Source organism: Bubalus kerabau, chromosome 2 (assembly GCF_029407905.1).
Source record: "Bubalus kerabau isolate K-KA32 ecotype Philippines breed swamp buffalo chromosome 2, PCC_UOA_SB_1v2, whole genome shotgun sequence".
Taxonomy (NCBI): Eukaryota; Metazoa; Chordata; class Mammalia; order Artiodactyla; family Bovidae; genus Bubalus; species Bubalus kerabau.
The window spans coordinates 158,719,103-158,742,206 of record NC_073625.1 but is presented as its reverse complement, the minus strand read 5'-3'; the positions used below and the strand labels follow the sequence as shown (position 1 = coordinate 158,742,206).

General features: G+C 38.2%; 1 protein-coding gene and 1 long non-coding RNA gene across 4 annotated transcripts in view; one reads left to right on the top strand and one right to left on the bottom strand.

Moving 5' to 3' along the window:
• Positions 1-14,895, top strand: part of MME (membrane metalloendopeptidase) — a 117,643-nt gene extending 102,748 nt beyond the window's left edge. For all 3 annotated transcript variants that reach the window (XM_055569277.1, XM_055569278.1, XM_055569275.1), the window contains exons 21-23: positions 543-638; positions 983-1,059; positions 13,671-14,895. In XM_055569277.1, the coding sequence (XP_055425252.1) occupies positions 543-638; positions 983-1,059; positions 13,671-13,770 (273 nt within the window). In that variant the 3' untranslated portion in view covers positions 13,771-14,895. The remainder of the gene's footprint in view (positions 1-542; positions 639-982; positions 1,060-13,670) is intronic.
• LOC129644004 (uncharacterized) lies at positions 13,683-21,498 on the bottom strand. Its single transcript, XR_008710650.1, has 5 exons — positions 21,370-21,498; positions 16,706-16,792; positions 15,005-15,147; positions 14,020-14,084; positions 13,683-13,831 (listed from the first exon to the last, which is right to left on the bottom strand). It is a non-coding gene; the product is annotated as an uncharacterized LOC129644004 (long non-coding RNA).
• Positions 21,499-23,104: the final 1,606 nt, after the last annotated feature.

Below are 23,104 nucleotides of genomic sequence, written 5' to 3'. Positions count from 1 at the left end.
ATTTATTTTGCCCCGTCTTCAGGGGCCATAATAATTGCTCATCCTTATTCTTAGAATCATATGGTGCTAAACCTCTAAGGAATCTCAGGAGACTCCCTTAACTTTTCTCAAGTATCTCTCAAATGAAATCTGTTGTGAATCTCTTTTTACTGAGAGTGATAACCCAGTCAAGTATAGCAATTACAGATTCTCTTGGCTACTCTTTCTTCCAACTGGCTAGACTTACTCATCTATAGAACAACATTTAGATAAGTTTTTTATCACTTATGTAAATCCATCCTTTCATTCAGTTAACATTTGTTGATTTTCTGACATTAGCTAGGCTTTTATCATCTGTTAATCATTAATCTTATTCTTTTCAGAGTATTTGTAAATAAATTCTAATTTTCTTTCTAATCCATTAAATACTTGAAGGTTGCCATAACTAAATGTATTATTATGGTGATTCTGATATTAATTACTTGGTCACATGATCTTCAAATAGGTTTATGTATAAATTTAAAAATTATAAACATCATGTTTCTATTTCATTAACTGCCTAGGCCTATCAAAACTATGTTAAAAAGCATGGTGAAGAAAAATTACTTCCTGGACTTGACCTCAATCACAGACAACTGTTCTTCCTGAATTTTGCCCAGGTATTGTTATCTTTCTTGATTGATAGATATGAAAATCATTTTGAGTTATAATTTCATACTAAGTTAGATGTTGCATACTGAGTTTTCTTGTTTTAATCGATTGTGGCAGAGCATTTGATTGACTGACTTTCATTGTGTGTAATAGTCTGTCAGTCTGTATTAATGATAATTGTGTTTCTGGTTGCCTATTATTAAACATTATTTGAAGAGTAATTGGTTGTGGAATGCAGAACTTCTATTTAATTTTTGCAATAGGAAGTTTGCTTTTCTTCCAAACTGCCCAAACAAATAATCCTTGATGCAACCTGAGTACACTGCTTTCCTTTCTCTCTTTCTGTCCCTAGGTGTGGTGTGGAACCTACAGGACGGAGTATGCACTCAACTCCATTAAAACAGATGTGCACAGTCCAGGCAATTTCAGGTGTGTGGGTATCGATAGTGTCAGAGTGCTCCAATATTGGCTCCATTATTTCAGATTTGGAGGGTTGTTTTTGACTCTGATTCTGTACAATTTGGAAATCCAGTGCTTTTCTTTTTCCTTTCGTTTTTTTCTTTTTGTTTTTTGAGGGTCTCACAAAGAATTGACCAAACACATCAAGATAAATGTCATGTTTACACAAGCATAGCCTTGACTGCTCTTATCTTCAGATTGTATATGACCTAGGCCCAGTTGTTAATGAATTCCAACAAAGATGTCACCTCAGAACAGTGGCTCTATTTAAAGCTAGCAGAGATATTTCTAAGAGGCTACAAAAGGCAAAAAGGCCTAGAACCAGTGAGTAGCTGTTCCAAAAAGATTTCCATTCAACACAGAGGAAAATTTTATAGTAATTAAAAGGTCCCAATGTGGAGTAAAGTTGTTCCCAAAACTCCAGGAAAGAGTATGATGAAGCAGAGGTCAGAGAATAGCCTGGCAGGGATGCTGGAGGAAAATTCTACTCTGTGCAGAGTAGAAGGTTGAATTATAAGGTATCTAAAGTCCTTCCCAATTCAGAAAATCTAAGAGAACACCAGATTGAAAGAAGATCAACCAGCTATCATTTGAATGTTAAATTGTAAGTCCCTGTGTGTCTGTTTTAGGGCCGAGTTCCTAATTCCTACCCCTTCCTCAGGTACTAAACTCTTCATCACCGATTTGCTGATCAGCAGCAGCACCTAGATAGATAAAAATAAAATAAAATAAAATAAAATTTCTGTAGGCTTATTGGGAAACAGTTTGAGAACAAAAGAAAACTAATGGGCTAATTTTAAAAGCTTCTCCTAAAACAAACACAAACATACTACCCAGATCATTCACTCCTGAAAAAAATACACATTCAATTGTGAAATAATAAAAAAGCATATTTAAAATTAAAGAATTTACTCATCTTATTCTTGTATCATCATCACCATTTAGTATTTGCCTTAACAGTTTTTTCAAATTCATTCATTCAACAATTGATTATTGTATGCCTATTATATGTATAGTGCAAACTTAATTTATCCTTGCTAGGATGTACAAATTAGGTTCTTCTTTAGATAAAAAAGTGAAGTGCTAGTCGCTTAGTTACATCCGACTCTTTGCAACCCCGCAGACTGCAGCCCTCCAGGCTCCTCTGTTCATAGAATTCTCCAGGCAAGAATATTGGAGTGAGAAGCCATTCTTTTCTCCAGGGGATCTTCCCAACCCAGGGATCGAACCCTGGTCTCTTACATTTCAGGCAGATCCTTTACTGTCTGAGGCATGAGCAGCATAATCTTTGGACCAATTCTCATTATGGTTTTGTAATTTTTAGGTGTTTTGTTTTTTTTTTTAATTTAAAAAATTTTACTTCCAGTTTTATTAAGATATAATTAACATAAAGCATGGTATAAGTTTCAGATGTATAGCATAATGGTTCAAATTGCATACATCATGAAGTGATTACCATAACATTAATAACTTTATTGAACTTCTATCGTCTCAAATATATACAAAATTAAACAAAAAAATACTTTTCCCTTATGATGAGAACTCTTGCATCTTAACTGTCATGTGTAACATACAGCAGTGTTCATTTTATCTGTCATGTTGTGCCTTGCATCCCTAGTACTTATTTATTTTATAACCGGAAGTTTGTACCTTTCAACTACCTTCATCCAATTCCCCTCGCCCGATAACCTCAAATCTGATAGATTTTCCTCTGAGTGTGTTTCTTTATTTAATTTTTTTTAATATAAATTTATTTATTTTAATTGGAGGCTAATTACTTTATAATATTGTATTGGTTTTGCCATCGTCAACATGAATCCACCACGGGTGTACACGTGTTCCCCATTGAACCCCCCTACCTCTTCCCTACCCATCCCATCCCTCTGGGTCATCCCAGTGCACCAGCCCCAAGCATCCTGTATCATGCATCGAGTATAATTGACCTACAATACCATGTTAATTCCTGCTCCAAAACAGTGATTCAATAGCTTTAATTTTTTAAAGTTGTCTTTTTCCTTACTGAAGTCTTTAGAAGTTAAGGTGTAACAATCTGGGGATAACAGAGTATTTATAAGCTCACACAATGACCATAACTAATCTGTCAAAGCTCTGCCCTATAGATCATCATGAACTAAAGCATATATCCATAAAACACCCAGGCTAATTTAAGCAAATTTATCCAGTACTTTGTATGTACAGCATCCTCCAAGAACAAGGGGTAGCATATTAATATTTTGACAGCTAATGTTTATCTCTTGAGTATTACCATTTTTATTTTAACCAGTGGATTAAAATTTCTGTGTTTAAAATAAATTTTCCAACTTCCTATCTTATTAACACAGCATCCTGAAGAAAACCTCAGCTTTCTTTTTTGATGATGCAAATTTTTGTTATGAGTAATACTTATGGTTTCACTGTTTATTAGGTTAGTGACAGCCTCAGAGGCTGTAGCATGTGGAGTAATTCCTACACTATAGAGCCATTATGGTGATTTTTTTAACTTTTCAGTTAAGGTTTTTTATTAGGATTTTTCTACCTGTTGTCTCTTCCCTAGTATTTTTTTATTATTATTATTATGAAATTGCCTGCCTTCAGCCATCCCATTTCTCCATTCCTATTGGCTCAAAAAACATATCCTACAGTTTATGGTAGAAAATGAATGCAAGCCTTGAATTAAGAAAAGCGTTGAGTTCCATTCAGGGCTCTGCCATTTATGAGCTGTTTCTTAATCATCTGGGTCTCAATTTCTTGATATATAAAACGAGAAGTAAATTATAATAAGAGTTGCTTGGGGGGTTAATGTTAATGTGTATGAAATCTCTATTACATGTATGTGCTTGAAAATTAGTGCCTGAATTACTTTTATGTGAGAGAAATGTGAACAGAATAAGAGTTCCTATGAATAAACCATATGGATTTTGCAGTCATTCCCTATTTAGCTGACAGTCAAGGGTTTTTTGGGTTTTTTTTTTCTCATTTCTTATGTCTGCATAGTTCAAAATATCAATAACTGATCACCGGTAAATGATCATACAGGTAAACAAGGAATTTTTTTCCACTTCCAATTTTAAACTGAAAATAGTAGTTTGTTATAAATATGTAAAATTATTTGTAACTTTTGTTTTCTTTGTTCTGGCCCCAAAGATGCCTCTTTGACTATTTTTCATTCATAATAAGAGAAGTATGTGTTGATTTTTTTTATAAAAGGGTAAATGGAATGCCAACCTTTTTTCCAGGAAAATTATTATTTTCTCTGGAGGTAAAGGGATTTCCTCGGCAAAAGGTTGAGGTCACATTTAGTTTTGGAAACAGGCTGCTTCCTGGCTGTGCAAAGTAAAATACATTTTTTTTTTTAAAGAACGTTAATAGACACTGAGTTGCTATTGAAAAACTGTGCATAGTGGTTTCTACAGAAATATTCCTGAAATGAAGGGAGATTTTGTAACTTTATACTTAAATAACCACACTATCAAAAGTATAAGGCCAAGTATAGTTGCTATAAAGTTGAATCTATAGAACCACATTGTGTGTGTGTGTGTGTGTGTGTGTGTGTGTGTGTGTGTGTGCTCAGTTGCTTTGTCATGTTTGAGTTGTTGCAACCCCATGAACTGTAGCCCGCCAGAATCCTATGTCCATGGGATTTTCCAGGCAAGAATACTGGACCCAGTTGCCATTTCATACTCTAGGGGATCTTCCCGACCCAGGGATCGAATCTGCATCTCTTGCATTTAAGGTGGATTCTTTACCACTGAGCCACCTGGGAAGCTCACACACAACACTAGGTTTAGGCTATAATTATTTTATTCCTCCTAACTAAAGTCTTATGTACTTTAAACTTTAGTATTTAAAAACCTTTCCTCCTGATATTCTAGAAATTTAAATGACTTCATTTGGAGATCTAGTTTTTGTTAGTTCTCTACAGTCACTTCTGGGAATAGTTGCTATGGTACTATTTATTATACAATCCATAAATGTGTTTCTAAGGTTATTCAGATATAATATTTCTGTATAAGATATAAAGGTCTGATCATTTTTAAAGTAAATCCAAATAGACAAAAATGATACCCCTGTCTGCTTCCTAAATAGTATGGGTGCTAATCTAGATACTTAGATTGCTTGATTCATCCACCAGTCGAATAAAGTATATTTTATAGATCCTAGTAGTAGTAGTTCAGTCGTTCAGTCATGTACAACTCTTTGAGACCCCATGGACTACAGCATGCCAGACCTCCTTGTCCATCACCAACTCCCAACTTTACCCAAACTCACGTCCATTGAGTCAGTGATGCCGTCCAACCATCTCATCTTCTGTCGTCCCCTTCTCCTGCTGCCCACAATCTTTCCCAGCAACAGGGTCTTTAAAAACGAGTCAGCTCTTTGCATCAGGTGGCCAAAGTATTGGAGTTTTAGCTTCAGCATCAGTCCTTCCAATGAACACCCAGGACTAAGCTCCTTTAGGATGGACTGGTTGGATCTCCTTGCAGTCCAAGGGACTCTCAAGAGTCTCCTCCAACACCACAGTTCAAAAGCATCAATTCTTCTGCACTCAGCTTTCATTATAGTCCAACTCTTACATCCATACATGACTTAATGGAACAACCATAGCCTTGACTAGACGGACCTTTGTTGGCAAAGTAATGTCTCTGCTTTTTAATATGCTATCTAAGTTGGTTATAACTTTCCTTCCAAGGAGTAAGCATCTTTTAATTTCATGGCTGCAATCACCATCTGCGGTGATTTTGGAGCCCAAAAAAGTAGTCTGACACTGTTTCCCTATCTATTTGCCATGAAGTGATGGGACCAGATGCCATAGTCTTAGTTTTCTGAATGTTGAGCTTTAAGCCAACTTTTTCACTCTCCTCTTTCACCTTCATCAAGAGGCTCTTTAGTTCTTCTTCACTTTCTGCCATAAGGGTGGTGTCATCTGCATATCTGAGGTTATTGATATTTCTCCTGGCAATCTTGATACCAGCTTGTGCTTCATCTAGCCTAGCTTTTCTCATGATGTACTCTGCATAGAAGTTAAATAAGCAGGGTGACAATATATAGCCTTGATGTACTCCTTTTCCTATTTGCAACCAGTCTGTTGTTCCATGTCCAGTTCTAGCTGTTGCTTCCTGACCTGCATACAGGTTTCTCAAGAGGCAGGTCAGGTGGTCTGGTATTTCCATCTCTTTCAGAATTTTCCACAGTTTATTGTGATCCACATAGTCAAAGGCTTTGAAGTAGTCAATAAAGCAGAAATAGATGTTTTTCTGGAACTCTCTTGCTTTTTCAATGATCCAGCAGATGTTGGCAATTTGAACTCTTGTTCCTCTGCCTTCTCTAAAACCCACTTAAACATCTGGAATTTCATGATTGCTGAAGCCTGACTTGGAGAATTTTGAGCATTACTTTGCTAGCGTGTGAGATGAGTGCAATTGTGGTAGTTTGAGCATTCTTTGGCATTGCCTTTCTTTGGGATCGGAATGAAAACTGACTTTTCCAGTTCCGTGGCCACTGCTGAGTTTTCCAAATTTGCTGGCATATTGAGTGCAGCACTTTCACAGCATCATCTTCCTGGATTCGAAATAGCTCCACTGGAATTCCATCACCTCCACTAGCTTTGTTCATAGTGATGCTTCCTAAGGCCCACTTGACTTCACATTCCAGGATGTCTGGCTCTAGGTGATTGATCACACATTGTGATTATCTGGGTCGTGAAGATCTTTTTTGTACAGTTCTTCTGTGTATTCTTGCCACCTCTTCTTAATATCTTCTGCTTCTGTTAGGTCTATACCATTTCTGTACTTTATTGAGCCCATCTTTGCATGAAATGTTCCCTTGGTATCTGATTTTTTTAAGAGATCTCTAGTCTTTCCCATTCTATTTTTTTCCTCTGTTTCTTTGCACTGATCACTGAGGAGGGCTTTCTTATCTCTCCTTGCTATTCCTTGGAACTCTGCATTCAAATGGCTACATCTTTCCTCCTTTGGTTTACACTTCTCTTCTTTTCATAGCTATTTGTGAAGCCTCCTCAGAGACCCATTTTGCTTTTTTGCAGTTCTTTTTCTTGGATAGATCTTACACCACTATTAATGCTAGAAATATTTACCACAGCTTAATATCTAATATTTTTTTTTTTAGTTTTATTTTATTTTTAAACTTAACATAACTGTATTAGATTTGCCAAATATCAAAATGAATCCGCCATAGGTATACATGTGTTCCCCATCCTGAACCCTCCTCCCTCCTCCCTCCCCATTCCATCCCTCTGGGTCGTCCCAGTGCACCAGCCCCAAACATCCAGTATCGTGCACCGAACCTGGACTGGCAACTCATTTCATACATGATATTTTACATGTTTCAATGCCATTCTCCCAAATCTTCCCACCCTCTCCCTCTCCCACAGAGTCCATAAGACTGTTCTATACATCAGTGTCTCTTTTGCTGTCTCGTACACAGGGTTATTGTTACCATCTTTCTAAATTCCATATATATGCGTTAGTATACTGTATTGGTGTTTTTCTTTCTGGCTTACTTCACTCTGTATAATAGGCTCCAGTTTCATCCACCTCATTAGAACTGATTCAAATGTATTCTTTTTAATGGCTGAATAATACTCCATTGTGTATATGTACCACAGCTTTCTTATCCATTCATCTGCTGATGGACATCTAGGTTGCTTCCATGTCCTGGCTATTATAAACAGTGCTGCGATGAACATTGGGGTACTCGTGTCTCTTTCCCTTCTGGTTTTCTCAGTGTGTATGCCCAGCAGTGGGATTGCTGGATCATAAGGCAGTTCTATTTCCAGTTTTTTAAGGAATCTCCACACTGTTCTCCATAGTGGCTGTACTAGTTTGCATTCCCACCAACAGTGTAAGAGGGTTCCCTTTTCTCCACACCCTCTCCAGCATTTATTACTTGTAGACTTTTGGATCGCAGCCATTCTGACTGGTGTGAAATGGTACCTCATAGTGGTTTTGATTTGCATTTCTCTGATAATGAGTGATGTTGAGCATCTTTTCATGTGTTTGTTAGCCATCTGTATGTCTTCTTTGGAGAAATGTCTATTTAGTTCTTTGGCCCATTTTTTGATTGGGTCATTTATTTTTCTGGAGTTGAGCTGTAGGAGTTGCTTGTATATTCTCGAGATTAGTTGTTTTTAAAAGAATATTCTTTCTAATGATTTATTTAGGCATTTTAAAGTAATGTGGCTATTTTGTTCCTTATTATTCTATGATTTGGTCTTCCCTGGTGGCTCAACTGGTAAAGAATCCACTTGCAATGTAGGAGACCCCAGTTCTATTTCCTGGCTTGGGAAGATCCCCTGGAGAAGGGATAGTCTACCCACTCCAGTATTCTCAGGCTTCCCTGGTGGCTCAGATGGTAAAGAATCCTCCTGTAATGCGGGAGACCTGAGTTTGATCCCTGGGTTGGGAAGATCCCCTGGAGGAGGGCATCGCAACCCACTCCAGTATTCTTGCCTGGAGAATCTCCATGGACAGAGGAGCTTGGTGGGCTACAGTCCAAGGGGTCGCAAAGAGTCGGACACGACTGAGTGACTATGCATAGCACAGCACATTCTATGATTTAGCATGCCTAAGCTAAGCCCTCTTTGAAATACTGATGTTTCCTTCATTTACCTTAAATACTAGGATTCATTTCTGGTATTTTATACATGGTGTGGATATTGAAGAATTTCTTTTAGTACTTATTAATCTTTAGCCCATGCCTGCAAATCTATTCACACATTTATTTCTTGATGAATTTATAATGGAACACATGTGGACCAATGTGACCTTACTTTAAAAGAATCATGAATGTTAGTTAATGATAAATTTTGACCAGTTTATTCATGAATGAAGCTAATTAACCTTGTATCCCTGTTGTCTGTTTTAAACAAGTAGCAAAAGATTTTCAGAGAACTCATAAATTGTTAAAAGCTCATTCAGTAATTTAAAAAACAGTTAATTTCAAGCAGGAGTAGTCAGATATGTGGTAGATAAAGTTCATTCTTGATTACATGATGTTCAACTGCACATCTCTTAGATATTTTCAGTACAAGTGATTATTTGCCAAGGTAATAAACAGTAGGAATATAAAATAGCAGTAATATATACTTTATGTAATAAACTAAAATTTTCAAGAAAATTACTTTAGGAAATAATAAAAGATGTTATTGTCTCCTGTTAATATAAACACAAACACTGCATAGTTTTCATATAGCATTAAAAAATTTATGGAATATGATCCTATTCTTAGAGAAGAAATTTATATTAATCAGTAATGTACCCACTTTTTGAAATAGATTATTTATGTCATCCATCCAAAGAGTTGATGTTATAAACAACCAAGACCTAATTAGAGTCCTAGGAAAGTAAGTGAAGTACATTGGTACATTGTTGACCTAATTTTTCAGAATCAGATTATCTAAACTGGAGTTTTTGGATGGAAAGAAAGGAACTGGAATGGAAATGGAGGGCTGAGTGTTCCTTACTTTGGGTGTCATTGCATGGCCAACTCCCAGTGGTGTTTTGTGGGATTTCTTGTTTTGAGGTATATTCTTTTAAATGTCTTTAATATTTTTAAGAGAAAGGTAGAATTAAGTCTTGGGTTTGGACATTTTTACTGAAGTACTTATCCCCCTGTGGTGATATCTAAGATAATGATCCCTTGAAAAAATATTAATAAAATAAGAGCAAAGACAGCAGCTCTTCCAGCCAATGATGCTCAAATGGTCATGACCCCATCCATCAGGGAGCTTGCTTCTCAGTTAGAGGAATAGTCAGACCACCAGCATACTGTCCCTCAGCGAGCACTTAGGGTTTCTAATGAAGGAAGAGGATCAGATTAAATGAACCAAAGCCCTTCTCTAACTCCGAGTCTATGAGCCTAGAACCTTAAAGATTAAGTACTACCATAAATCCCTGATGTCTGAAATCTTCCTATTGTTATATGTATGATCACTTTGACCAGGTATTGAGTAAATTTGTTCATGAGCTTTCAAGTGTAAGAAATGACACCATGGACATTATTATTATTATTATTAATCAAATTAACTCAAAGTCTAAGCTCCCACCCTAAGACAGGAGGTGAGAAATTCAGTTTCAATCATTTTCAGTGTACCCCTTCTTAGGGTCATACAGGAATCCAAAGGCATCTCGAGCCTAGAAATCAAGGAATTACCTCCTTCTCTGGCCTGCCATGGATGCTGGCATCCTTGCAGTCCTCTCGTCCTATCTGAAGTCAAGTGGCTCCATTTCCTTCTGTTGGTCATGTTCAAGCTAGGCAGCAACCACTGCTCTTGACATTCAGCCTCACTGACAGCCATGTACCATCCTATCAGGGGTCCTCTCTGGACCCTGCTCAGAGAGGCAGACACATCCTTGTCATTCACACAACCTGTCTTTACTGGGCCCCTCTTCAGGCTTGAGGAGACCTCCCTCTTCAGCCAGTGAACAAATAGATGTAAATTCTTCCACTCTACCCCTCTCCCCTACTCCACTTTATGCTGGGAAGATTCCTTTTGATCTTTAATAGCACTCTGAGTGCATGCATGAGAGATCACTCAGTCGTGTCCAACTCTTTGGAGCCCCATGGGCTGTAGCCCACCAGGTTCCTCTGTCCATGGGATTCTCCAGGCAAGAATACTGGAGTGGGTTGCCATGTCTTCCTACAGGGGATCTTCCCAAGCCAGAGATCAAACCCGTGTCTTCTGTATCTCCTGAATTGCAGGCGGGTTCTTTACTGTCTAGGCCACCAGGGTAGCCCCAAGATTGCTCTAGGAGTCCTCAAAAACATACAACCAAAAAAATTTACATCCTCCTTGAATGGGAAATTTGAGAAATAACTGATGTGGTGAAAGGTTACACATTAGGAAGTAGGACTTTTACAAATTCGATGTGGAATGAAATAGGGGGAGGAAATGCTTTCTTTCCCTTCTGTTGGTTCATTGTAACAAATAAACCAAAAACACTGAGCTTTGTTTTTCTTCATAATGTCCTGTTACTCTCTATGTGTTATCACCATGACCAGGTGACGGGCTCATTCGTTATTTCTGGAGTTCTGCAATAAACGAGGACTGTGCTAAGCTGTGGTGGAGCAGCAGGGAGCAAAGTATACTCCATATGTTGTCCTCATAGAGATTACAGTGTCGAGAGTATGTCAGAAAGGAAAGAAGGAGAAAAAAATCATCACATTTCATGATAAATGCTGTGATGGGGCTGGTACAGGTGAGAGGGGCTCACATGGACAGTATTCCAAGAAGGCCTCTAAGATGATGTGTTGAAGACGGGGCTGAGGAGTTAGCCACATAGTCAATGGGGAGTTAGCCGCATAGTCAATGGGGAGTAACTTTGCAGGGAGTGGGGTCGGCAGGCACAGCAGTGCCAAACAAGAGCAGGAGCTTAGCCAGTTTGCATAATGGAAGGTGGATCCATGTAGTTTGAGCCTAAAGAGAAATAGGGGAAACAGACCATGAGGAGGCTGGAAGGTAGGCTGGAGCCATCAGGACATTGGAGATGATGAAGAGGAGTTTGGATTTTCTTCAAGTCCATAGAAGGTTATAAGTAAAAGAATTACTGATTTAAATACTTTTAAAATTTTTATTGGGGTATACTTGATTTACGATGTGTTATTTTCTGCTGTACAGCAAAGTGAATCTGTCATACATATATCCCCTCTTTTTTGGATTTCCTTCCCTTTTAGGTTACCACATTAAGTATTAAGCATTAAGTAGAGCTCCCTGTGTTATACAGTAGGTTCTCATTAGTCATCTGTTTTATACATAGTAGTGTATATATGTCAATCCTAGTCTCCCAATTCACTTGACCCCTCCTTTTCCTGCTTGGTGTCCATAGGTTTGTTCTCTACATCTGTGTCCCTTCTTCTGCTTTGCAGAGAGATTCATCTGTACCATTTTTCTAGATTCCACATATATACATTAATTTACAATATTTGTTTTTCTCTTTCTGACTTACAACATCACTCTCACTGCTGTGTGGAAAACGGGTTAGAGGGGGAGAGAAATGTTGGGATGTATACAGTTCAAAAAAGGAAATGGCAACCCCACTCCAATATTCTTGCCTGGGAAATCTCATTCACAGAGGAGCCTGATGGACTACAATCCACAGGTCTCAAAGAGTCGGACACAACTTAGTAACTAAACAACTGTCATGAAGTTTATATATCTGCCATGTAGGGAGATCTCAGCAAGTTAGAACATGTTCATAGTCTTCTGGCCACTCCAGTTTGCTTGCCTCTTGACCCCATGCCCCCAACCCAAGGTGGCTGAGTTGGGATGGTCCCAGTGGAAAGAGAAGGGAAGGAGCCGGTTCATGGTTGATGGGAAAACGTCACCTCTCCATCACTGTATTGACCTGTGTCCTTCAATTACTGCTTGGTGCCAATAGTGGGTTGGACAGTGTTGTTTTTGCCCATTGGGGTTCAGAGATAAGAGGAAATTGGTGTTTTTCCAACCCTTCCCAGGTGCTCAGGTTAAATCCAGTTTCTGATCATCTATGGGGTTCTTTGAGGGGGAAAGGGAAATAATTGTTATTTTTCCTATTAAATCAACAGATACCTATTTAAAGTCTATCATAAAGTTACACTGTGATACCTTTCAAGATATATTCAGTTCAGTTCAGTCACTCAGTTGTGTCCAACTCTGTGACCCCATGGACTGCAGCACACCAGGCCTCCCTGTCCATCACCAACTCCCTGAGTGTACTCAAACTCATGTCCGTTGAGTCAGTGATGCCATCCAACCATCTCATCCTCTGTCGTCCCCTTCCCCTCCTGCCTTCAATCTTTCCCAGCATCATGGTGTCTTACAGTGAGTCAGTTCTTCACGTCAGGTGGCCAAAGTATTCTAGCTTCACCTTCAGCATCAGTCCTTCCAATGAACACTCAGGACTGATCTCCTTTAGGATGGACTGGTTGGATTTCCTTGCAGTCCAAGGGACTCTCAAGAGTCTTCTCCAACACCACAGTTCAAAAGCATCAATTCTTCAGCAGTTAGCTTTCTTTATGGTCCAACTCTCACATCCATACACAGCTACTGGAAAAACCATAACCTTAACTAGATGGACCTTTGTTGACAAAGTAATGTCTCTGCTTTTTAAGAAATCATAATTTTATTCTTTGACCAAATTCTTCTTAAAATAACTGCACTTCCAAACTTGAATTATTCATTTATTCTACCAAAATATAGACAGTATTTATAAATTAACTCCCCAAACCAAGCTTAAAATGCAGGTAATATTATTATATGCATTTTACAGAAAAGGAAACTGAGGCACAGACAGGCTAAATAAAAACAGCTCATAACTGGGATTCAGAGCATGTGGTCTGTCTTCAAAATCTGTGCACTTAACCCCTGTAGTTTGCCATCTCTCTATTTAAAACATTCTGTTAATGAAAAGGAGTGGGCTACCAGTTTTTTTTTTTCTACCAGTTTTTTGTTTTGTTTTGTTTTAATTTCCTTTTAAACTTAGAGTTCCAAACTCACTCAGTTGATCTACATAAATTCTGTAGAGCTCTTACATGGTATGGACATGAATATCAAATGCTGATGGTGATTTTTGTTTGTTTCCCAGGATTATTGGGACTTTGCAGAACTCTCCTCAGTTTTCAGAAGCCTTCCATTGTCACAAGAATTCATACATGAATCCAGAAAAGAAATGCCGGGTTTGGTAATCTTCAGAAGAAGTGGTGCAGCCCTTGGCTAAGCTTGCCCAAATCACAGAAATGGGGAACTCTATCAGAGAGAGAAGGGGTCAGAGAGGTCACTGATTACATGGAGGTAGTTCACAGGGGTGAGAACATGGCAATAAAAATGAAGTTTGGTTATTCTGGAAAAGGTGTGGAGGGAGGAAGGGTCTAATGTCTATCAAATCACTCATTCTCACTGTCTAAATTATGCTTAATCTCTAGACAGAATATTACCATTCATTTCAGTTTCCCATATGATCTGCCAATTTGATGTTGTCTCTTGATGTGGACCGAAATTTCTAATGAAAGGGAGAAAGAAAAGGTAGAATAATTCACTTGGCCCCAAAAGTACAGCAGTAGCATAAGAGTTAAAAACATGAAGCCTGTGTACCTATTTTTACCTTTATTTGCAACATTTACACTCCTTCAGAACTCTTCCAAAGAAATCTTATACATATTGGGGCCTTGGGACTCAACATAGTTTTAATCTAATTTTACCAGTTATCAGTTATTCATTCTGAGAGTATTCTAAGCACTCTTAGGGCTAAAATGAATGTCTAAAACTGTTTTTTGTTGTACCTGTTTCCACTGATAATGAGATTCTTGAGGCTCCCTGCAATTTTCTAAGCAGTTTCTTGTTCTCTCTCAAAACTTGGTCTTTTTAAGAGATTTGTAGTAATGTATAAATAATAATTTTTATATTTAATTATTAACTACATTTATGACTAAATAATTGTTATTATAAGTAACCATTGAATATTGAAGCTTCAGATCAAGATAAATAGTTAATGAACCAACAAGGTCTGTAAAATGATGTACAGATAAAGATTTGAGACTTTTTAAACTTATAAATCATATTGATGAAAAGCTTTAAGCACAAACTTTGGGTTAAAAACTACCCCTGGACAGTTGGCTAGAGGTACATAAGAGTTGTGGTTTAAAGATAACATAAGAGTTGTAGTTTATAACCAGGATTTTCAAAGTGAAATCTTCTCTGAGGGTGGCTATGATAAAAGGGCACAACTGCATTTATGTAGCTCTGCATCTCCTGTCTTTTCAGATTTGTCATGATGCAAATATTTTGATAATAAATTGAAATTGTGAACCCATTATTCACTAAGCTTATTGTACCAGCCGTCCAGCTTTGGAAGTGCATTTCTGAATAGAAATAAGAGGCTTCTGTATATCCAGTGGGCTTGTTTCTAAAATTCTGACTCACCTAGAGTTCTGGAAGCAGGGATCTAGTCCCTGAGAGCAGTTCGGTTCTTGAAGCTTTTTTGTTCTCTTTTCCTGTCCTGTTAGCTAGTTCAGTTCATTACTTGAGTAATATTTTACAGAAGGGGTCCAAAATCCTTATTTTTCCTAGTGAAACATGAAAATGGAATATCCAAAATACAAGTGTTGGTTTTCCTACCTCTTGAAAAATGCCTGTTTAAATTTTTTAATGGTATTGAAATACATATACCAAAATTTCATAAAGCATAAGCGTACAACTCAGTGAACTTTCTTCAGCTGAACACATCCTGTAGCCTAGGACTCTGAGAAACTCAGCATTACCAGTGCCTAAGAAGCCCCTCCTCCCAACTGTCAACTGGATCTTTTTATCTTTAGAAATAGAAGACTACCAGATAGACCAAAGTCAGAATACCAGTACCTCCCCACCCTCACACATGTGGACATCATTCATTGTACATGGCACTGTGTTGAGTTGTATGGAATGATATGGTCTCTCTTAACCATGCCCAATCACTTGGTATTATCCCATCAGATAAAAGCTATCTGTAATGATCTCACACATAAGTCTAACCATGCTTGAATCCTGGTCAAGAAAAGAGTTCCTAAGCTGAGACACTAAGGGTTGGGGGCTGATGTTACTCAGGAATGAAAATAGGAAAAAGTTATTGGCAATAACTTTGGTGAGGTGCCTGCTCCGTGCTGCACTGTCTACATAAATTCTAGGAGCAAAGTGGAAAGGATGCTATCCTGGGAGAGGAGTCCTTTGTTATCAGGTTCCAGTCTCAAAAATATATAGTGAAAACACATATATTTCATACTGTTGCTCTTATTTCTAGTCTCTGTTCCAGCCTCCCCACCACCCCGCATGTAAACCCTCACAGCATTTATGCCTGGAAAAACATTAAGGCCAAACGGAGCATTTGTCACTGTAATCTTATACTTCCTGCTAGCTTCAAATTGAATCTTTTAAGAATGAATGACAGATGTTTTTGACTTGTATTTTCTTGTTTTCACCACACCTATCTTGCAAAGATACCATAGTTTTCTGATCTGATTTGTTTTCAAAAGTTAAGAGAAAAGGTTGCCAAATGCTATAGAGAATTACAGGTATAATCAGATGACTTAGGCAGGAACCAAAGTGTTTTTGTGCAATGTACCAGGACTGAGACTTGACTTTTGGTTGATCAGGTGACGAGAGAAGCCACATGTGACTGGTGTCCAAGTGGCTACGTGTTTATTGCATTCTAGTCTTTAACAATGCTTTCAACTCCTTTGTTTATTTGTTTGGAGGAGGGGGATTGTTTGTTTTTGCATTTCCTCTAAAACAGTGAGAAATACTACTAGCATTTTCAACCTCATGGCCAAACTGCTTCTATTTTGTTTGACAAAGCAGATCCTCTAGGTTGTACAAGCGAAGTCTAGCAGAAGAATGGGCATTGGCTCTTGCTGGAAACAAGGATGGACTCTCAGCTTGGGGAATGAAGAAAGATGACATCTAGCCGTTATGACTAATTTTTATACTTCTTGCCAAAACTAACAATCATTTTTTCAGGTCACATCTGATTCGACTTTGGTAAATGCACTTGCTGTCATTTCTGACCTGATCATCTCAAATTCTAATGCATCCTGAAAATCTACTCTACATCCAAGAAGACAAAAATGGATTATTGATTTTGTCACGTACCTGGATTATTGATTGAAAGTGAAGTCACTCAGTCTTGTCTGACTCTTTGCGACCCCGTGGGCTGCCAGGCTCCTCAGTCCATGGGTTCTTTCAGGCAAGAATATTGATTACCTTGGTGTTAATCCTTCAACACATATGCTCGCCAAGCTCTCTGTTCCCTACAATATGTTGTCAAAGATGCCATGAATACTAAAATGGTCACCACATCTTTATCCATGATACCGAAGGAAAAAATAAACAGCAGAAAATGTTTAGATTTGTTCAAAGAAAATATGAAAAGGACACAGTGCTGAGTATGCATTATGATTTCAATCATGTTTAAATAGAGTTGCAAAGGAAAACAGTTGGAAGAATATATGCCAGAAATTAGTAGGCAATATCTCCAGTTGATGATATTGCAGGTGGTTCTTATTTCCTTTTTTTCTTGCATTTTAATATTTCTATAATGTGAAAATGGTACATTTTACCATTTGGAAGAAAGGAGGAAGTATGGGAGCAAAGATGGAAGGGAAAGAATGATGGGGCGGGGTGGGGGAAATGACTAAAAAAGAGAAATATAATTCCCCTGGATTTAAGCTATGCTGATTTATTTAAGAAGCTAGTCAGTTTGGTATCTCAGTCTACTTAGATCCAAGTGCAGAAAATCTGGGTCAGGAGCTTCCTTCGCTCATCTTCACCTGCCTTGCCACACAAGCACACAAAAAAACACATAATTCTCAGATTTACGAAGTGGCTTCTACACACGCTGCCTAACACAGGGCAGGAGACTTTGATGGACTTCCCACTGACTACTTGAAGTGGTTCTGTGAGAACAGAGATGTGCTCTAGGAAGGTCTGCTTGGGTTTTTTTTTCCCCTGAAAATGCTAAAGGACTGATCTAGCCACACTCTTCCATTGGTCTCCCTCCATACAAAATGCTATCATTTGCCAAACACCGACCAAAGTTAAGGATGCAGTCTAGGACTGAAACAGAAGGCAGTAAACTATACAGTGAGCAAACTTAAATGCTTTACCAGGGGGTCAGATGCTAATGTGTAGAGATTGAGCAGGAGGAAACACTGGGATACAGCTAATTCTAGGTGAGCCACTGCTTATATTTGACTTTAGTTATAAATGTGAAATTCAAACTCTAGTTTAGCCAAAAGTGGAGATTGTGTTGATCCCATAATCAAATTTGGGATAGTAGGAGTACCAGGTGACTCAGTGTTAAAGAATCTGCCTGTCAATACAGGAGATGTGGGTTTGATCCCTGGGTCAGGAAGATCCCCTGGAGTAGGAAATGGCAACCCACTCCAGTATTCTTACCTGGGAAATCCCATCGACAGAGGAGCCCAGTAGGCTACCGTGAATGGGGTCGCAAAAGAGTTGGACATGACTAAGCAACTAAATAACAAGAGTAACTGGGGCTTCTTTCCATGTGGTTTACTTTATGATTGCCAGTCAACTTTGCCAAAGGAAACCTTGCTGGTCAACCATGACAGGCTCAAAGAGTCTCTGCTTCCTTCCCAGGGGAAGTACCGCCTCTAGCTACAATACACTTGACAAATTCTGGAGAAAACCAATTGGTCTGTTTTGGAAACATGCCTACCCATGTGAATAGGTCATGGGGAAGTGAGGAGGTTATAGAAATTATGATCACTGATTCCCTACAGAATAGGAGAGGGGCAGTTTCCCAAAAGAAGAAAAGCACTGTCCCTAGAAGAGAAAGGAAGACACAGATGTCCCAAATGCCAGTTATGCTAGATATTTCTTTAAAACTTTGCAAAATGCCTCAGTTTGGATTATACTGTGCATATTAAATTCTGAATGTGTCAAATGAAGACATGCATTTTATCTAGATACAATATTTAAGAAATACATTTTCAATAAGAGGGTGGGAAGGATGAGAATATATTTTATTATGAGTAAGGCCCATGCCCATGATTTAGGTTGTTTGTATGAAGTTTCCATTTACTGTAACTTCCCTGTGAGTTAATGTTAATAGTTCTGTTTTATAGATGGTGAATTTGAGTTTGAGAGTTGTAACTAATTTGTCCAAATTCACAAAGATAGTAAATGACAAGCTGCTACTGCTGCTGCTAAGTCGCTTCAGTCGTGTCTGACTCTGTGTGACCCCATAGACGGCGGCCCACCAGGGCCCGCCATCCCTGGGATTCTCCAGGCAAGAACACTGGAGTGGGTTGCCATTTCCTCCTCCAATGCGTGAAAGTGAAGTCGCTCAGTCGTGTGGGACTCTTAGCGATCCCATGGACTGCAGCCTACCAGGCTCCTCTGCCCATGGGATTTTCCAGGCAAGAGTACTGGAGGGGGGTGCCATCGCCTTCTCCAGTAAATGACAAGGCCAGGGACCAAATCAAGATATGTTGAAGTCCAAAATCTATATAAATTTACTATCAGTTTTCTATGTCACTATAAAATGGATTTTAGCCTAGCAATATCAACTCACTTATAGCTAAATTCCCAAAACATATCTTTAAAAAAAAAAAAAAAAAGCTTAAGTAATTTTATTCATTAGTTTTCCTCAGGATTCTATCTTTTGCCATGTCTTGGCAAAACAATTATCTTTTATGGGAAACAATATAGTTTCCAATTTATTACTTTATATAAGCCTTTGTTATTTTTAAAAGAATATTTAGTGCTTTAAACAATTATAGCAGTAAACACTTACTGAGCATATGCTATAATCGAGGTACTCTATTAGAAACAAAATAAAAATAAGAAAAAAAGCAAGATAAAGTGATACTCTTTGGTGGGCACTGCAGTTGTCCATTACACACATTCACTTATTCATTGACCAAATGTTGACCACCTTTTATGTGTGATGCAGTATATTGCATATAAAAGAGTCCTTAAAAGATTACCTGCTAGTAGGATCATTAGAAGATAAAAATGAATGAAAACAGCTGGACTTTTAGTACAGACATTAAAATGTACACAAATACTTATGCAGCTGAATGTGTGATGTGCCAAGAAATACAGAGAAAACACAACTTGAGAATTCAAGGGATTTTCCTAGTATGGCAAAGACATTCTATTAGAAGTAATATGTTGTATTTGACAGGATGGATGGGGTTTTGACAGTTGGAAAATGAGATAAAGAATATTGCTATGTGACCCTGGAGTAGGAAATGTCAACCCACTTAAAGTATTCTTGCCTGGAAAATTCCATGGACAGAGGAGCCTAGTGGGCTACAGTCCATGGGGTCACAAAGAGTTTGACACGACTGAGCAACTCCTCACACACACACCTCATACAAAATTAGGCAACTAAAGTACGTAAGAACCCAGTGACTCTAGGTAGCAATGCTCATTCTAGAGGGACACAGTCAAGGGGAGTATGCACTCTGACACAATTGTTCATTATTCACAGCTCTTGACATGTCTTGTATCAAGAAAAGGGCTTTTCCCCCTTTAAAGTATCTTTAACTATTCTCAAAGTTTATTCACTATCATTTTACTTTGAAAGTTCTGTGCATTTCTTGCATTTGCCGGAATTTGTGTGATAAAGATAACATTTGTTTCCATTACTGGGAATTTAGAATACTACTCATTCCAGTTCTGTTGCTAAATCACTGCATTAAGCAAATAATTTCTCTGCATTTCTATCATCTCAGAATTAAAATCAGTAAAGATCAAGACTTTTTCTAAACCAGAAGTCAGGCAGATTGAATGTTTTGCAAATTGAACCTTTTGGAGATGGCTCAAGATATTACAGTGCAGAACTAGGTCACAGTGTTGTGGAAAAATTGGAATCCAGAGTGCTCCATATAGACCCAGGGACACGCAGGGCAAGGACTAGCCGAATGCTGACACAGCAAGCATTTGGCTCCTCTAAGCTTCAGTTTATTCTTCAAAATGGTCACAATTACACATAACCTCTATGGAAAGGTTACTGTACCAGTTGCCAGCAAATTGTGTTTTCAACTACATTGAAATTTAATATCTTGATTAAACCTGTAGGTCTTTAAAAACATGAGGGCTTTTGGCTTAAAGACTAGATTTTTATTTTTACCATATTGTTTGTTCTGTTGCTCTAGGCGAGTCGCTTACTTAATCCCTGCCAAATCATTTTCTCTCTAGACTCCCTTGAAACAAAAAAGGCAAAAAACGTGCATCCTTTAAATAGCAAAAGATTTCTTCAAAAGTAAAAAATAAAAAAGCAAAAGCAGCACACTCAAAACAAAATTGAAGTTTTGAGTGAAATGATAATCTGGGGGAAAACAGTTATGCAAGTACCTTTGCTTTGCTTGGAAAATGGCATTGGCACAGAAATCCTAGGAAAGCTATTTAACTCCTTTGAAGCTTAGTTTGCTCAGAAGTAAAGTGTAAAAATGTAAATGTATTTTTGTCCTGTGATTCTGTAGTAGGCAGAATAATGCCCCTCTCCCCACTTAAAGAGATCCACATCCTAATTTCCAGAACCTGTAAAGATGTGAGAGCATGGGGTAAAGGTGAATTAAAGTTTGCAGATGGAATTAACTTTGCTGATCAGCTGATCTTAAGGTGAGAGTAACCTGGATTATAGGTAGGTCCAGTGTAATCACCTGAGTTCTTAAAAGGGACGCTAGAGGTAGAACTCGGAGCCAGGCAATATGAGAAAATGACCAGCTGTAGATGATTGAAGATAAACAAAGAGGGTCATTGAGGTAAGGGGTGACTCTTACCCTTTTCTGCTGCTGCTGCTGCTAAGTCGCTTCAGTCGTGTCCAATTGTGCGACCCCATAGACGGCAGCCCACCAGGCTCCCCTGTCCCTGGGATTCTCCAGGCAAGAACACTGGAGTAGGTTTCCATTTCCTTCTCCAATGCATGAAAGTGGAAAGTGAAAGTGAAGTCACTCAGTTGTGTCCAACTCTTAGCCACCCCATGGACTGCAGCCTACCAGGCTCCTCCATCCATGGGATTTTCCAGGCAAGAGTACTGGAGTGGGGTGCCATTGCCTTCTCCGTACCCTTTTCTAGAAGCTGGAAAAGGTGAGGGAGTGGATTCTTCCCTAGCACCTCCGGGAGGGACCGGACAAGCAGGGACCATTTTGGCCCAGGGAGACCACTCTCCAATTTCTGATCTACAGAACTGTAATGTAACAAATTTATGTTGTTTTAAGTCATAACTTTGTGTTAATTTGTTGCAGCAGCTACAGAAAATGCACGATATAAATATTCGCTATTATCTTCTAATAGCAAAATATATACAACTATAAAAGTTTGGTCAAAGGATATTTATTATTCTTTGCTTATCTGTTATTAGATAGCGAAGTATATGGATACAACACCAGTTTGAGATAACTAGATATGAGTTGCCATTATTCTCAACTAATGTGCGTAGTCGTAATTGATTCACTCATGCAAAGAATCCAACATTGGCCTTTATAAAATAAACATAATCTATCTTATAGAAGTTAGGTGTTTGACACTTAACGAGCCTTGCCTATCACCCACCTCTCATCTCAGCATGCAAACTAATTAACCATGAAGAGGACCTTACTTGTAAAAGCGCTAATATGTCAGGAAAATATTTATAGCTTTATCCACTAAAGTAGCTAAAATGTAAATTGTTTAGGCAAAGCTTTGAGAAAATAGAAACCCAGGACTGAGGAAATACTAATCATAAGACAGCCTTGAAATTTTACTGCACTTGGCACATTGTGTTTTCCTGAAAGGTTATTTATAGGTATTATTTTTACCTTAGGCAAGCTAATGAATTGCTATGTTCTCAGGAACTTCTGTACTTCAGCCTCAGAAGTGTGTCATAAAAAAGATATATTACCCCAGTGCTCAAATATTAAAGAGATACTTACACGGGCAAATGCTATTGTCCTTGGTAGCAATGCCAAGCATATTCTTGATTTTTTTCAGGTACAATACCTGTAAGTTTCATATTTGCATTGCTTAGGGCTTCTTCATTTCTATTTTTTTTCCTGAGGCTACTTAAGTGCTGGCTGATAACAGACAGCTCTAGGAAGGTAGGTACTGTCTGCTTTTTTGGCAGATGTACTCTCAGCCAGTTGCATTTAGGTACTCATTCAGTGACAGTGAAATGCAATTTAAGAACTTCTACAATACTAGTCAAAGGTTTTGTTTTGTTTTTTCAACTGTGGTAAAATATATATATAACATAAAATTTACCATCTTAACCATTTTTAAATGTCACAGTTTTGTGGTGTTAGGGACATTCACATTGTCACCGTCACCCAACTCCATAACCTTTTTATTTTACCCAACTGAAACTACAAAACCATTAAACAATAACTCTCTGTTCTTCCCTTCCCTCAGCTCCTGGCAACCTCCATCCTATTTTCTGTCTGTATGGATGTGACTTCTCTAGGTACCTCATATAAATGAAATATGTTTGTTCTAGTTTTCTGGCTGATTTCACATAGTATAATGTCCTTAAGGTTCATC